Raw genomic sequence first — 17,507 nt, forward strand, 5'->3', positions numbered from 1 at the left:
CAAGAACTCTCAACATTAAATAAATTGATTTTCCCAATAAAAGTATTCCAAACTCATTATTATTCAAGAGATACAAAGGTCTTCCAGCCATCCATGCTGCCACCCCAAGACTACCCAACAGTCATCCAAGTATCTGCGCCACATCCCAGTCCTTGCACATTTTCTCACATGAAGAAATCTACACACAGGAAGCAGTCTTAAGTGATTCTCTTTCAACTCTGCCTGCTTATTCCATAAACATGCTATACAGCTGTGATGTAATAAGTGCTCAGCTGTGTAATCACATGGGCTGTGCACTTGGGCCCTAGATGTTTCAAGGATGCAGTTAAATAAAAACTACTGGAGTCCTGATGAAATTCATATGCTCATATAAAAGACAGCAAGTGTATTTTACAAATGCACTACTTGCATATAAATTTAACTGATTAGCACCAAGTAACACAGTTTTGCACTGACATTCTTGCCAAAGTTGCTTTAGCATGGGATTGTGCAGTTTTAATCTAAAAAATGCAGACTTAAGGTTGGGACCGAGTTTAGAACATATGTTAAAGTCTAGGTTAAATAGTAAATACAAGTCCATACTTTTAGCTAATGCCATTTCTGAGAATATTCTCTTTTCTCCAAGATATGGCAATCTTGGAAGTGGTATATTTAAATGGGAGGGGGGTCTCACTCCCCTGCAAAAAAAAAAAGAACTTAAAAGGTAAAGAGTGATGCTTAACATTTGTTTTACCTCTTTTTTTTTTTTATTTTGATGAGTCAGGAATCAGCATTTCAAGTCCTGACATTTCAATTGGGAACCTCCCCCATTTAGAACAATATTAAGAAGTATATGCAAAAAAAAAAAGTTATACTGATAAAATGCCTGTGAAAAAAATATAGCAAAGTTGGCCCATATGTTATTCCTCTATGGAAACACCCTGAAAGATCTTCCATACATAAACTGTTCTACATGACACGATACAAGTGGAAGTTTTAAGTCTGAATACAAACTGGCCACAAAATCACCACTACCAACATACCAGCTCTCATCTGGTAACATAGTCATGCACGGTCTCAGCATCTGGAAAGAGGTTACCATACAAATTATCTCACACCACCGGCAAAACAGAATTGTAACAATTAACCAAACTGGCAGACTGTTCTAACGAAAGCTGTTAATGTTCTTCACATGTGCATTTGCATAGAACAGTGGACCTACCCAACAGTGAACTGCACTGCATTCCAGTACTGGACCTCTGCATGACTGCATCGTACACGTAGGAGAATTTTTTTTGGTTTAGAGCAAACTACAGAGACATACCACTAAAACATAAATGGATGATCAGTGGAAAAAAGCAGCAGCTTGTTTTCATTTGGATGATTTTAAGACCAGTTCTCATCCAGTCACTAACTACAGTATAAGCAAGCAATTTGCTGTACATGTACTGCACGAATGACAGCCTAGTCTTCATTTCACGCAACCTCAATGTCTGGTTGCCATTTTTGTTAATAGCTTTTACAAGTGCATTTATAAGAAAAGAACACATTCTGTGTCAGTGCAAGGGAAGCAAGTCCCACGCACTTCCTGCTTTTACTACAACACTTTAAAAAGAATAAGACTCTCAAAATTATTTTACACATTTAAAACAAGAAAAAAATGTGGAAGACCACTTACTCCAATGATAGCATTCAGCTCTGCCATAGTCACCTGCTTGGCACGTTCTACTGCTTGGGCTACCTGTTGTTGATGCTATTTTAAAAGAAAAAAAAATGAAAATCACTTCGCAAATGTTTACTTAAACCATAGAAATGATCAAATACATGTAATATCAAAGGATAATGTTTACGATAAAGCTGAACATTTTGACTTGGTTGCCTGTTTTTCCTTTCCTTCTAACAACTCCAAATGGTATGTATGCCAGCTCATAAAATGTTTCCAAAGGGGGTCCTAAAAGAAGCGATTAAATTGTGTGGAAAGAATATCAAAATCTACAAGTTTAAGCACACAGTAAGTTCACATGTTAGAGAGAGACAAATGGAAAATAAGAAAACCTAGTACAATTTTTCTTACCAAGTTCAGCAGACAACTGAGGACAGAAGTGCAGAAAGTACAGTTGTGTACACTTACCATAAATGTAGATGTTAGAGTATATTCACTATTGCAGTCCTGACTATTGGGCTTTCCTGCTGTGAAAGCCCTCAGCCGGCCTGACTACCAGAGAAAACTCTTTCCTGCTCTCAGGCTGGCAGACACCCTGACCGATGTCGGTATACCTGGGTATACAGGTAGCCAGTCTGTGTCATGAAATCAGTATTTTTTTGCCCTCAACTAGGAGGAGCCCTACAAAGGCATGAGGTATCCAATGGATAACCTGACCAAGCAAGGGTCTCTTGGCCGAGTTGTAGAAGGACAGCCTATATATTACGCTAAGGGGTGCAGGAGGAAGTGAAAGAAATGTGAATACATTCAAACATTTATATTTATGGTAAGTGTACACAACTATACCATATTCTTCGTGTTTCACTGTTGCAGTTCAGACTATCGGGAAGATTCCCAAAGCTAAAAAAGGATGGAGGAAGGGAGGATGCTCTACATGACTGCAGTGGCAAAGCCTATTCTAGGTTTGCAAAAGGATGCTAAGTGGTAATGTTTGGTGAGGGTATGCACCGAGGACCAGGTGGTAGATTCTAAAATGTCCTTGGTGGGGGCACCCTTAATAACGAGAGCAGAGGTTGCTGTTGCCCTGGTGGAGTGTGCCCTGATCCCTAGTAGAGGTAGTCTGCCATGACAGCTGTAACAAAAAGAGATGCAATGGGAAATCCATTTGGATATAGTTTGCTAAGAGGTTGGCTTGCCTTCTGAACCAGGGGCAAAAGTAATGAACAGCTGTTCAGACTTCTTCCAAGATAGACGTGTAGCTATCTGTGCATATCCAAGGAATGCAGAATTCTCTCCCGTTTGTTTTGAGGACTTGGAAAGAAGGAAGGGAGATTGATGGCCTGGTTAAGAGAGGTGTCAGTAACCACCTTGGACATAAAGGAGGGGTTGGTTCTGAGAGGGAACATATCCCTGTGGAGGGCAAGGAAAGATTCCACTGCCATGGGGGCCTGCAACTCAGAAAACCCTCCTGGATGAAGTGATAGTCAGAAGCAGTGCTGTTTTCCAAGTCAGAAACTTTAGGTCCGCAGAAGCTGCTGGTTCAAAAGGGGGCAAGGTCAGCTTCTCTAGCACAAAGTTAAGGTCTCATGGAGAAGTAGGTTTCCTTCTGGGGATCTAATATGAATTACTCTGCTAAGAAACTGTCTGAAGACAGGATGGGAGAAGAGAGGAGGGTGAGAATGCATGTATGCATAGATGGTAGAAGCATGGACTTTAATGGCTGAATTCTGTAGCCCAGTCAGGTACTCCACGATGTTGGAAATGTGTGGATTGGAGATCTTTACACACGATAGAGAACTTTTCCACTTATCTGAGTAGGACTGCCTAGTGCTAGGCCTTCTAGATTCTTTGATGATGTCTAGCACCGGTTTACTTAGGGTACTACCGCTGCTGGGTGTTGTGGGATCATCCAAGCTGCAAGGCTGAGGGTTTGCAGGTTAGGATGGACAACTTTTCTCACATTCCTGGTGAGGACATCTACCCTAGTAGTAGCCATGGGGTGTGGTTGGTGAGCTCGAGAAGGAGGGGATATCAATGCTGTCTGAGCCAGTTTGTAGCCATCAGAATTGCTCTTGGGCCCTTCTTCCCTTATTCTGAGAAGGACACAAGGTAGAAGGGGAATGGGGGCAATGCATAAATGAAGAACTGAGTCCATTGGAATTAGAAGGCATCTGTTTTCCACGCTGTCTCCTGTCTGTCCCTGGTGCAGAATTTTTTGTAGGTGTGCATTTTCCTCAGATGAAAAGAGGTCCACATGTTGAACACCCCAAGTTTGGGTAAAGGTTAGAAAAATCTCTGAATGCAGATGCCACTCATGGGAGTCCATCAGATTTCTGCTGAAATGGTCTGCCAGATCGTTGTGAACTCCTGGGAGGAAGTGTGTTATGAAGTGGAAACCCATGGAATGTGCTGTTTCCCACATTTACACTGCTAGATGGCACAGGGATGTGTCCCTCCCTCTCTGTTTATGTGCCACATTACTGTGGTATTGTCTGTCTGTATTAGGACACCTGGTGCCCACTTTTCCTTGAAGGCCATCAGACCTTTTAGTACTATCATGAGTTCCTACCAATTGATATGTCTGCCCGGGGAGTTGAAATCCTACTTTCCCTGGGTTTGGAGGTTCTGGAAGTGAGGTCCCCAGGCTGTCTCTGAGGAGTCTGTGGTAAGGGTTTGACCTTATGGTGAGAATCTGAAGGGGAGGCCTTGATTCTGGGAGCAAGTCTGCGCCCACCATGTGAACTCTTGTTTGAAGCAAGGGATCAGGGGAATCTGGGTCTCTAGGGACTGTGAGTTCTGGCACCATACATTCTTGAGGTACCACTGGAGCTTCCTCATGTGTAGCCTGACAAAGGAAACCATGAGGATACATGAAGCCATGTATCCTAGAGCTTTCAGGAATTCCCTTGCTGAGATGCAATCCCTCAATTGTACCCCGTGGAAATAATCCGACAGAAAGGAGACACTCTCTTGACGGTGGAATGCCCTTTAGAGAGAGGAGTCCAGAAAGGCCCCTAGGAAAACAATCGTTTGGGCTGCTGAGGTGCTGGATTTCTGCAGGTTCACCGTGACAGATGGACACCACAGACTATGAAAGAACAGGTCGCTGGCTAAAGAACTTTGGTAGAAATTCAGCCCTAGTCTAACAGATCTTGTATTAAAATGTGCACAGAAATAATTGGGGACGTCGTGGTCTACGTCTAGGCAAGTAACACACAGAATGAAAGTCTCTGTCTGGGATCTGTTTACTAAAATGAAGACAGTTAATTCTCAACAGGGTCTCTATGTTGTCCGACGACCCTTCTCTCTGGTGTGGACCAACCAACGAATACAGCTTTGGGCTCTGCGTCAAAAGAGACTGATTTCATGATGCAGTATGGCTACCTTTATACCTAAACGTACTGATCTCTCTCTCTAGGAAAGGAGGTAAAATCAGACAGTGAGTGTCGACAAGGTATGCATATCATTACATTAAACAGCCTTGAAACTCCTCTATGAATTTATTTAACTAGGAAGGCTGTATTAATTCAATTACCCTTTTAGAAGAAAGACAAAGCATGTCATCCAGAGAGACAAAGAAAGAATTTGGCCAGAATAAAAAACAAACAAATCTGTACTGACAACTGTCAAAGTGCTTAGCTTCTACATAAAGTACCACCAGAGGAGATGCACAGAACCCCTATTTAAACATTCCATTTAACAGATGGCTCTTTCATGACATTAATGCTTTACTGCATCATTAGTATATTTTTCTTAATATACATCTCAGTAAAGGGTGTAGTACAGGGTAAACCAGAAAACACTGAAGACTGTAAAGACATCCTTCATCCACTGACAGGATCTGCACGAATTAGGTCTGTTGCAGTAAAAGCAGCTGTAAAGAAGCCTACACCTGTATGCCTGATTGGAAGTACATGAGTAGGGGCTACTGCATATCCAGATGTCTATTCACTTGTTACAAAATACTTTAAAGCTGAGAAACTTCCCTAAGCTAAAAAAAAATGATTTTCTTGCTCAACCACTAGTGAAAGCATCATCAGAGGTTAGATGTTAGATGCCTGATAGCATCACTCAGTGAAAGAAGTCACTGACAAAGACCAGAACAGATTCACCCTTGTCAGTATGTGCAACTTAATGAAAAAACAATTGGGGGGGGGGTCCGAACTAAGCATACGTCTCTCTTGTGTTTCACATCTGTCTTGATCATTTGTCCATCACTTGTGACATTCTGTAAAGTGAAGGGCAGGAAGTGCAGCACTTATTCCTAAAAGTAATCTGTAAGGATTCTTCCTTTGCACTGAAGAGCAGACCAGTCCTGAATGTACAAACATCTTCCCAGAAAGCAAATGGTCAAGAAAAGGGCATAGGACACAAAAAAAGCAGCAGATACGCAAGCCATGAGACCTCAGGATTGGATACTGATCCCTTACCCTTTATGCCAGTTTGCGTCAGGTGAGTCATCTTTAGTCAGGTTCGTCCGCGCTTTCTACTGCACAACATTCTTTTGTGCCCTTCCTAAGTTCATGTCTGAAGGATGACACAGGCGATGACGGCCTCAAGATTTCACTAGTTATAGATGAAAGGGACACTGCTGCATTGTTAGTGGTGAAAACATAGGGACATGTCATTCTGATCAGACAAACCAGTTTCCAGAGTGCTTTTACAGCCAGTTCCTACATGGGAATTCATGAAGTTTTGTATGGCAAAGGTAAAGATTTTTCTTCGGGCATTGAATGACAAAATTAAGAGCTGCCAAATTCCATGCAATTTGGACAGATATTTCAGAAAATGTTCCACTGAACTCCCCCTTAACTGCAATGCAGTGGATGTCAGTTCAATATGGTTTCTGTAGATGTACATTCAGAGGTTTTTACAAGTGCTAATTATACTTCAGAAGTCCCACTGGAACAAGTTTTTAATAAAATTTCAAAGCTACAAAGAGTGCAAAAAGTGAATATTTTTGAATTCAATGTGACATTCAGAAAGTGAATAAAGGTTAAGAAGTCATACCAGCAAGCTTTTTTTCTTTTTTGTAAACAAGAATGTACATGCAGAGCAAACTTCTAGTGAAGGTGATATGAAAGTTCAGTGCTCAATAACGTACACAATCTGCATGCTCTGGATGAGGGGGCTAACAAGCCTTCCTGCTCCGCCGGGGATGACCCGAACTTGTTTCACATACTTAGTATATGAAACAAGAAGGCTACTCCGTCCAAGGAATACTACTACTGAAAACTACCTCTGAAAACTACGTTTGGCTATCTTACTCCTCCAGGAGGTGGCTCTTGTCTAAATAGACAAGACAGCTCAACTTGAAACCAGTTTGGTTACTTATCCTAATCTGGATTTTTGTATCCAAAGGCATGGTCATAGGAATCCTAGCAGTCTTTTTGTTTTCTAGGTACTTCCCCTCTCTGCCTACCATCATGCTTCCCCTACTGACGTGAGTCAATACATCCACCAATGGCAGTTAAGCAAACAGATTCTCTGAAGCAGAAGCCATCAAGACGGGCTGTTACTCAGGCAGATATCAGGTAGTTTATGCTCTTACCGGCATCCAGGCAATGGCTATATTTTTATACAAGTCTCTGGGGGTGGGAGACGACAGACTACCAGCATCACTGCTAGGATTCCTAACTGTCCTCCACTGTGCAAATGCACAATTTCATGGAATGACTAATGGTGGCCCATCACCAAGTGGTGGCTTAATGAGCTGTAAGCCCGCACACAAATACTTAATGCAATGTCATCCCTCTTCACATGGCTTCTGGATGGGTGTAGCCTGCTCCCACTCCCACCACTACCACCAGGATGGCCACACTTATTCTCCCATGCCAGTGCAATCAATTTCCTGAGTCACTAACTGAACTTAGATTGCCTGTGAAATACTCAGGGCTTTATCCCCTCTATGCCTCTGGCATAGACCCACCTTCCAAGGATTCTAAGTAAACCGGAGCATATCTGAACATTCTCTGAGCTAGGGATATAGAGAAAAGGAGTTCCCCCAAATCCACAGACCTTAGCATGTCTGAGACCCTTACAGAGAAATAGAAAGAATGCATAGTCACATATGGATAGGGCACACTCACATGGCCCCAGAATACCCAGGAAAAAAGGACGGTGGGAGAGAACCAGTACTACAAGTGATCTACTCAAACACCTACTATTATGGCAAGCTTTTTTTTACATAACTGAGTTCATAGGTTGGGACTAGGCTATCAGCCCTAGGGCCTATACAAGCCTAGCCATAACTCCCTGGCTATTTCTTCCCACAGTATATGTTATGTTCTTTGAGCAGATTACTGTTGCATTAGTCTTTACTACTGACAATTCCCACAGTTCTAAGGCTAGAAAATTGGTTGGGTTGGACTACAACAACCTCTGAAAAACTGCAGTAGCACTTGCTCTGCAAATAATGTTTAGCCCATAGTATTTAGAAAAGTACTGAAGGCCAGGCAGCTGCCTACTAAATACAAAGATGACAAACTAGTCTCTTTCTCCATGCCACCTTGTTTATGTACCACTGTATCACATACTGTACCACGTCTCAATGGTATTGTCTCTTACCACTTGGGCTGGAAAATTTTGAGGCCTGGATCAAAGCTATTACATCTTTTAAACATGTATACTTCTGCCTTTGAGCTTCATCCCAAACACCTTACACCTTGTTGTCCCTAGTGTGCTCCAAAGCCTAGATCTGAAGCATCTACGGTTATCGTCTCATTGTGGGGCTTTTTTTGAAGGGCACCCCCTGTTTCCGTCTGGCTTACAAAGGAGCTAAAATGGCCATCCATTCTACGGAAGGCAGTACAGAGTTCACCTCCTCCACTAACTGAGCATGCTCATTCTAGGGTTTGCTCTTCAGCAGTACTGAACTTCATGTGCAGTCTCGCCAGAGGGACATTAAAATGAATCCCAGTGACTAACACATTTCCAGGGATGTGACTACCACCTTTTGTTTTATGCCAGAGTATCTGTCCTGAGGGACACAGGTCCTATACTGTTGCAATCCAGTAAAGACCCCAGAAACAAGAGGGAGTGAAAGGTGACTTGAAGATGTAGACAAAAAATATCCTAAGTTTAGAAAACTCTCAATGGTGGATTGCAGAGCCCTTTCACCATTCTCCTGAGACAGTTCCTGCTTGACACATTCATCTTGGCTGAGTAAACCTCCACATCTTGAAATTTAGGACCCTGATTTGGACATTTAATTTTGAAGATCTGTGTCTCCACAGACCCGGAGTACTACGTAAAGCCTTCACAAGAACATATTGTTTTGGTCCTACCCTGGCACAAGTTTTTCACCATAAGACATTGTTTGAAGCCATCACTTGCCTCATGTGATACTTTCCCAGTTTCTTAAGAATGTGTTACAGGTTCATAGATAATTAATATAGACATGCAGCCCATGAGACCATTAAGGACTGTAGGCCAGATTCCCAAAGCACCATCTGGCTGGGTGACTTGCTGAAGATCACACAGTAGGCAAAACAAAGTGGAAAAAGTCAAACCCTCTAACAGCTCATCAACAAGTCAGAGCTTTACTCATGTGCACCAACTGCCAGACTAAAACAACCCTAGAGGGACTTGAATCCACAAGATTTAGAACATTTAATGCACTACCAAAGGCAGTTAATTTACATGCAGAGCTACAGTGTAATCAAATACTTTCCGCCATTTCTTAAGTAGACAGAGGTTTCTAAGAGGAGGGGAAGGAGAAGATATACTGCAGATATACCCCAGGGATTATCTCAGTGTCACTGCTTGACAGAGGCACAGCAAAATAATGGGCATAGTATCCTCCAAACTAAAGGGGTGGCGAAAGCCACAAAACTCTGGGCTAGGCTTATAAATGCCCTTGGGCAGATAGCCTAGTGTGAACCTATGAACCTATGTAGTCACGGCTGCTCCCTCTGGATAACTGAGCACTCAATGTCACAAGGCTCCCCCTTCTAGTCTCCTTGAAAACTTTTTTTTGTACCAGTCCTTTTTATCTTCACCCGCTTACCTTTTCCTTTCATACAAGAGGTAGGATACAGACTGGTGGGCTGCTCCTGTCATGACATAGCATTGGAAAGTGGAAATCTGCATCACTAACAGCACAGTATTCACTTTCGCCCCTCTTTCTGATTACTTCATTAGTGCTGTTCCCAAACAATGGGCCCTTGTCAAAGGGTACATCAAGGAACTGCTCCTTAAAATCTTTTGTGAGGTATTCCAGCCTCAGCCAACAGGCCCTGAGGTTGCCATCCTGGATGCTGCATCTACACCATCACAGACACACTGGGAGTGCTTAGCCACCTGACTTTCTTGGTGGGGTCCAATAATTATGCCCACAGATCCACATCTGACAACCTCTACACTTTTCTCCCTCTTCGGATCAAGAACAGCAATATGACAGTTGGTCACGTCTCCAGCATCCTGCTTTCTCTGCTACTGGAAAGAGTACTGGGAAGAGAAAACAATTCTGAACCCCACCTCCACATTCACAGATACCATTACAGAATTCATCACAGGGCTTTTATAAAGGAAGTTATAAACTCCTAAACCAAGTAAAACCTATCACGCTATTAAGGGACATGGGGTTCAGTGCATGCTTCCATTCAAGTGGCTATGCATCTATGGAGGCATCTTCCAGATTTCTCAAGACTAGGGAAATTGCTACAAAATTAAAGGCATTTAGGTCCAGCAATTCAAAGTTCCTCTTCTGGGCATAAGGCAACATCTCCTTATATGAAGCCAAATAAATGGTGTCAGAGACATGTCACACCCTAGGATATGTCACCATTACATGTCATATCCTAGGGAGAGCAGATATCTGTAATTAGCAGTCAAACTCATTATTCTCGCTCATGGAGACTTCATCTTTCCCTTCTAGAAAGAGTTCTCTCTTGCTCATAGCAGACAGAGGTCCAAACAATGAAGGCTAATCTGCACTTGACTGCAAGCCCTGCAGGACATGGACATACCTCTTCAAGCAAGGTGGTCTATCCTCAAGAAACAGCCTAGAGGGGAGGAGATGCCACTTACCTGAAGCCTAAGTGACTGCAAGGAGCTAGATGTGGACATACAGTACTTCAGTTTTTGTATTGTCTTGATCAGGCAACTACTTTAGAGGCCTAGGACTAGAATAGGGGTTGGGGTTCTTGACCAGGAGATCCTCTCCCACTAAAATCATGTGTGAACCCTGCTCCTCTTTTGAAATTATGAAAGGAGTTACAGCAATGTATACCCAAAGTGGAGCATCAAGACCAAATTCTACTTGGGGGCATTGCACTGAGAGGGTGGTTAATCTGCAGGCATAGGATCTTCCAAAGGGACTTCACCAGGGGCCTCAAACACCCAAGATACTTAGGTGTTTTGTAGTTACTTGCCAAACTAGAATCCACATCTTCAAGCCACACGGGATTTCAGATGCCATACTCGTATTCGACTCCCTGGTTACCTTTTCCTTATGTTGCTTCTCTAAACATTTCATAGGGAGGACAACTGAGGTGAGGAACAAACTGGAAGATACTATGGAAGATTTAGTATGAGTCAAGGTCTTGAGCTTACTCCTGACAACAGTTTTGCATAGGATGTTTCCTCCTTCTGAGCATTTCATGAGTGATTCTCTAGCAAAAACTCTAAAGCTTTCAACATTATGTTTAGGACCTAAGATATTTCTTGGCCTTTGTGTTGTCAGCTTAAGTATTATATGCTTACCGTAACAGCATTTGCCTTTGTTCTTCGTAGACAAGCTCAAAAGCATAATCAGACTTCTGACCCCAATAAAAATACAATGCAAGTCTCAGGTATGGAATTACGCACTAATAAACAGAAAAATGCTCCAAACTAGCAATTTATGTGAACTGAGATCTGGAGCAGGCCAATCAGCTCTGGGCCATGCATGTGACAAAAAGGTACACGCACTTGAAAATATGGTCCAAAAGACGTAAAATAGGATGAATGGGTTCCAGTTTTATACAGAGAATGAACTGACATCACCAAAAGTGGAAATCTGAACAGCCTAGAGTGGGAAGTGTGACTCGATGAGCTCTGGAAATCATGCCAGATGTCAAACTTTTGCAGCCGATGTTCCAGTACTAAGGACTACTACAGTAAATTATATGAATATAAACCTTGTTAAAATGGCATCTGTATGGATCATTAGTAAAGCTAAGAGGTGTAAAATCTGCTACAGAATGGTTCCACCCTTCTGAGTAATTAAAACCTAGCAGAGTTATGTATGCATAAAGTAATATATTGAAGTGCTCTAGACAGATAGTGACTTGTAGCGACCAATACATGAGTGTATGCTCTGAAAAGAGAGTTGACACAAAAGAATAACAGTGGTGCTGTGAAAGTACTGAACTCCTCACACCTCTTCCACACACAACATACAAACATATAACACTTCTTCAAAGCTGCAAATACCTCATACCTCGAGCATACAATAAAACACCTAAGAGACGAGCAAAATGGGATGTGGGGCTCAGAAACTCTGAAGTGGCTTCTGTGCTCAACACAGTAATAATGAAAGATCCTTTCCAGATAAAGGCACCTCACCATGTCAGTTTTAGTACACCAAAATGTGATGAAATGAACCTCACTATACAGTGGCATATTCAATGGGGCTAACATTACTTTCCTGGCAAAATACTACACGAGTTTTCAGGAAGTGTGCAGAAAATCCCACCAACATTACCCAAGGTCCTCTGCTGACAACATTACCAAAGGTCCTCCTGACAGAGGACAGAACGCAACTTTATAAAAGAGCTCATCTACTGAAGCTCAATGCTTTTTCTTGTGCCCCTCCCACAACTCAAGCCATCTCCTTATCACGAAAGGAAAGATATGCAACCCCTAAGAGTTGGTGCATCGAGAAGAGTGACTACAATTTAAAGAAAGGGCACCTGAACACCCCTACTTAAATAATAGTATGCCATCAAACTCTACTGCTTCAATATCACTCAGATGTGTGTAAGAAAAAAAGTAAAATGCAAGTCTCTTCTAACAAAGGTGACAGCATCAGAGAGAAAACCCCACTGCTATACCACAGTGGGCTAGCTGCAGTTTGAATCTAGGTCACTTAACTAACATCCTATAGTGAACGAATCAGAATAAGAAAACAAAAATACTTCTTTTTTTGAGTCTGTAAATCACCCAGTCACTCTCAGAATATTGCTAGATATAATCTTTTTAAAATGCCCTATGATGCACAAAGCTCTATTTCAATCAACAGTTAAAGTTTCTGAACTCCTCCTGAGCACATTTACCTTTTCAAATTTCTTCAAATGGTTAGTAATTTTCATACCATGACAGAAATTGGCTACATTCCCAAATCAGGGTACAACTAAAGTACACTCAATCAGTAATGCTTCAATCTTTGATATTTGCAGAGTGCTATTTTCAGGACCTACAATTATTGTAGCAGTAACTGCCTCCTCCTGCAGTTCATATGCAATTGTCTGGACTGGTAATGTGTTTTGGTATTCTTGGAAACTACTAATGCTGGAACTACATGCAAAGGACCAACATGACTAATATAAAAATAAAAAATAAATATGCTACCAATGCAAGTAATTCCATATAAGGTATTCCCAATGCTTTTAAAACAGACACGTCTCTTCACTTAACCTAAACAGTCTCCACTTTACAACTCCTGTAACAGAAGGGAAAATGAAGAGGATAGGGGGTGTGGATTCAGTGAGAGCTGGTAGTGTCAACAGAAGAGCCACTGCTGAAACCATGGCTCCCCTTCTCTTCTATCTTTGTGGGAAACCACCACGTTAAGCAGTTAGTAACTAATCTGCTTTGTCCCATTCTGTTCCTATTCTGCTTGTACTACAGACAGATTAAGTGTAGCAAATGCATCTTGTTTACTGATGCAACCCTGTGCTCTGATCCCGCACTGAGCCCAGCTTATGAAAAGGTCCACATACATACATACATACACCAGTAAATAGCTTACCATCATACATTCATAGGTAACTATTAGTTAGCTGCTCTTGCAGGCCATTTTAAGCCCAGCCAGTTTCTCCTCAAAGGTGAGAATCAAACCTTGTACAGTGTGTTTGCGATGTAAACGGCTTAAATATTAAGTGAAATTCCAAACTACTTGCCATCTTTACAGCTAGCAAATACTAGACCAGCTTATATAGAGATTGCATAGAAATCCCCATCCAAGCATCCTAAACATTACTTAGACAAACTTCAGGAGGAACACTACACACACACACACACACACACACAGGTACTTACTAGGCTACGTATACGAGTGGATATTTAGAAGCCTAGCCATAAATTGTCATGAAGTTGTTATCCCTTATATTTTAAGTACAAACAACCCAGAGATAAAAAGAACATCCACATGTTGTCCCTGGCTCAAAGCCCACATCCCAAAAGATCTCCAGAGGTGGAAGCCATATATGGCAATGTACTAGCCACAGTTGACTCTACAGTCACACACAGTGATACTCTACTCACCAGGCTGAGCAAAACTACATTAATAGCCCTACTTCTGCTACCACAATATGTGGGGTGGCCAACACCCTTCATACCACCCCACACCCCAAATGTGAATATCACCATGTAGCTGTCCATATCAGGGTGAATGACTTTAGATGCTGCACCCTGGTACTGATACATGCATGGAGAGCTTAACCATGCATTTCTGCATCAGAGACAGGAAACATACTCACCTTGAGCAGTATTCTTACTGTCTCTTACAATGATGCCACAATTCCAAAATAAACTAACTCCACCAATTGGATAACTTGCAGCAATCCCAGAGGAATCCAGTCTGTGTCAGCATGAAATGCAATAACTGACAGAGCAGTCTACCTCGCCATGGATGACCTGCAACTCTGGAACTCCTGCACATCTCAGTCACACTAAATGCCAACTGTCACATTACTGCAAATAGAGGTCCCTCTCAATGTCTCCCAGTGACCATGACAACTACCCTGATTAAGATGAATGTTTTACATATTAATCTCAATATGCTAATCTGGCTAACTAACTACTTGGCCATTAAATGGCAAAACTTGCACAACAAACACTCAGTTCCTATAAGTGCCAAGCTCATTGATCCAAGTGTGCAACGACTTCTTACCAGAAGTGACCAGACACACGTCTCTCTTCCTTACAAAATGCTGCGTCTACCAGCATCCATACTAACGTAATTTTCTGCTTGACCAAAACTGGCAGGTTTTACCCTCAAAACTAGTTATCTTTCCATGCAACTCTACCTCTTTCAGAGATTACTCTGAAACTATCTCTGTCTGAGGGAGCCAGCAGAATTTCAGACCAACTCCCCCCTCCCCCGACACACAATGAACTCATCACTAAGGCAGATGTACAGGGAACTCTATCCCATTCAGCACAAGTATGATGAGAAATTCAAAAACAAATCCCAGCTGCAGAATTCCCCAAAAATGAAACTCAAAATAAGAGAAAAGCTAGCTGCTTCATTTAAAAAAAAGATTCCCCATCATTCACAGCAAAAGTATTTAGGCAGACCAACAATTCAAGCATAACATCTAGAAGACTAAGATAGGATATGAAATAAAAGTAGCCACTTACACCAGGTAACAATAAATCCATTTTAACTAAATTAGGAGAATGTACAGTAGTGCACAACACTGTCTGGTACGCAAACTGAACAGCACTATGTATTCCAATACCAAAGTCCTAGCTGACAAAATCAGTTCACATTTCACCACTCCCACTCTCACCTGTGTTCCTCTCTTGAATCACTAAACTCTCCCTTTCCCCAAAATCACTATGGACTAAATTCTAGATGCTCTACAAAAGCAATAACCTCTTAGGATCCAAACAATATACCAAGTTGGCTCATAGTACAAAACTGCAGAACCTCTCCTAAACCTTTTCAGCTATGGGGTACAGACCAGATGACAGGATAATGTCAAATATGATGCCACTTTACAAAGGCAGATCTACCACAAACCTTGACAGACATCACCCAACCTACCCATCATCATCATCTACAAAAGTCATGGATTGTATCTTGGGAAGCCTTATAAAAAACTGAAAACAATTCATCGACCACAGCCAATTCAGATTTGTAAAAGGTAGAGCTGGTCTTCTTAGGCTGATTTCTGAAAACCTGATGGATGCTGAAGAGCCATGCTATCCATACTGTGCATCTGAACCTCACTAAAGACTCAAACACAATTTTCCATGCTTTCACTCCTGAAAACCCCACTAGTCTGCACACAAACTTCAACACATTACCCATTGGGTTGCAAACTGGCTCATGGACCAAAATGCATACAGTAAGAGTTGGTGGTATTGTCTCATCTAAAAACAATTATAAGTGGTATCCTGCATGGCCCTGTCATAGGTCCCCACCTCCTTGTCATCCACTTTGTCGATGTGAAAAGCAAGTATCAAAGGTCTACAGTTAACCAAGTTTGACAATGATAGACTCTTCAATGGGCAAACCCACCTTACACAAGTCCCCTTTCAGAACAAAGACTGCATCAACAATGGCCTTGAGCTTAATGTCAAATACAGTGCATTTCACTTTGGAAAACAAACCTTTCCTACCCAATTACCACATAAGACACAGCTTAAGATAGACACAGACATTAAAGATCTAGGTACCTTTGTTGACAAATTAACACTCCTTTAAGCATCAAGTATCAAGGCCATGTTCAATCCTGAATTAATGGACATGCTCCACCTCATAAAATCCAAATCCATCAGAGCCACAAGAACAAGTGACTTAAACCTCAACACAGAAATAAATAGAACGTGCTGGAGGGACAGATTCATAACCCAGAGGCTCCCTACACTCTGGAACAGAATCCCAGTCCATGTTAGGCAGAGCCCCTCACTGACTCTATTCAAGAGAAATCTCGATGAGTGGATGGGAGATTGTAGGTTTACCCCGGGGGTCATCTCTGTGTCACTACTAGACAGAGGCATAGTAAACTAAACCCTAAAAGGGCGTAGTATTCTCATCCTAAGGGGTGGTGTAAGCCACATACACTCTAGCTAGGCTTATAAATGCCCTAGGGCAGATAGCCTAGTATGAACCTATGAACCTAAACGATATCCCTCCATCTTGTCCAGTTAAATAACAAAATGTATCTTCAAGATGTCAACTCCCCAGCATTTCTTCCTCTCCATGTCATTCACAGTACAAAACACATCATTTGGGATGGATCTAACTCTTCAAACAGAAAGACTGTAACGTTTTCTAACTGGACAAGGAAAAAAAAAAGGACTAGACTCCCTTAGCTACACAGATAGCCTAAAATCCCTCTTGGCTTTCCCCTTTTCAAACCAGCCCTTTTGTGGTGATCTCTGCCTCAATTTCTAATCTGTGAAAAATCTTGTCCTACTAGGTAGGCCTCTTCTACCTCAGAAGAAATGGTAATAGTAAAACTACTCAAGCCAAAGACCTCAACTTTAACGGCAGCATAAACAATCTTTTTGGTAGAGAGTTTCCATACTCAAATGACCACCCTAACAACTGAACAAGTTTGCACTGCATCACAAATAACGTAACATACAATCTTCCTTCAAAGCTCTGCCTTGTTGATTGGATGGGTACCTACAAATTTACTACAGTAGGGTACTCATCAATGGAGTGGCAATCAACATACTAAACTCTCAGTGTTGCATGGCTAGGGTCTAGACCATCCAGACCTTAAGCAACACATTTGGACCACAAGCCCTGCTAATGCATTAAACCCAGACAAGAAAAAGAAAACAATTTTAGAGCTCAGGAGTGAACCGCCAACATGAAATAGAAAGCAACCAAGATAAGTTGCAATGCCTTCGAAATTTTGCTAGGAAAACGTGTCTGTACACAGCCAAGACCAATGACTTTCTATTCCAAAGTAAAAAGCAA

At 41.9% G+C, this 17,507-nt stretch overlaps 1 protein-coding gene across 5 annotated transcripts in view; it reads right to left on the reverse strand.

The window, feature by feature from the left end:
- The window catches only part of TLE1 (TLE family member 1, transcriptional corepressor), a 592,599-nt gene that overhangs the window by 437,930 nt on the left and 137,162 nt on the right, over positions 1-17,507 (reverse strand). For all 5 annotated transcript variants that reach the window (XM_044060888.1, XM_044060886.1, XM_044060887.1 and 2 more), the window contains one exon: positions 1,658-1,732. In XM_044060888.1, the coding sequence (XP_043916823.1) occupies positions 1,658-1,732 (75 nt within the window). The remainder of the gene's footprint in view (positions 1-1,657; positions 1,733-17,507) is intronic.

This window comes from Protopterus annectens, chromosome 2.part0 (assembly GCF_019279795.1).
Source record: "Protopterus annectens isolate FY-2018-M chromosome 2.part0, PAN1.0, whole genome shotgun sequence".
Taxonomy (NCBI): Eukaryota; Metazoa; Chordata; order Ceratodontiformes; family Protopteridae; genus Protopterus; species Protopterus annectens.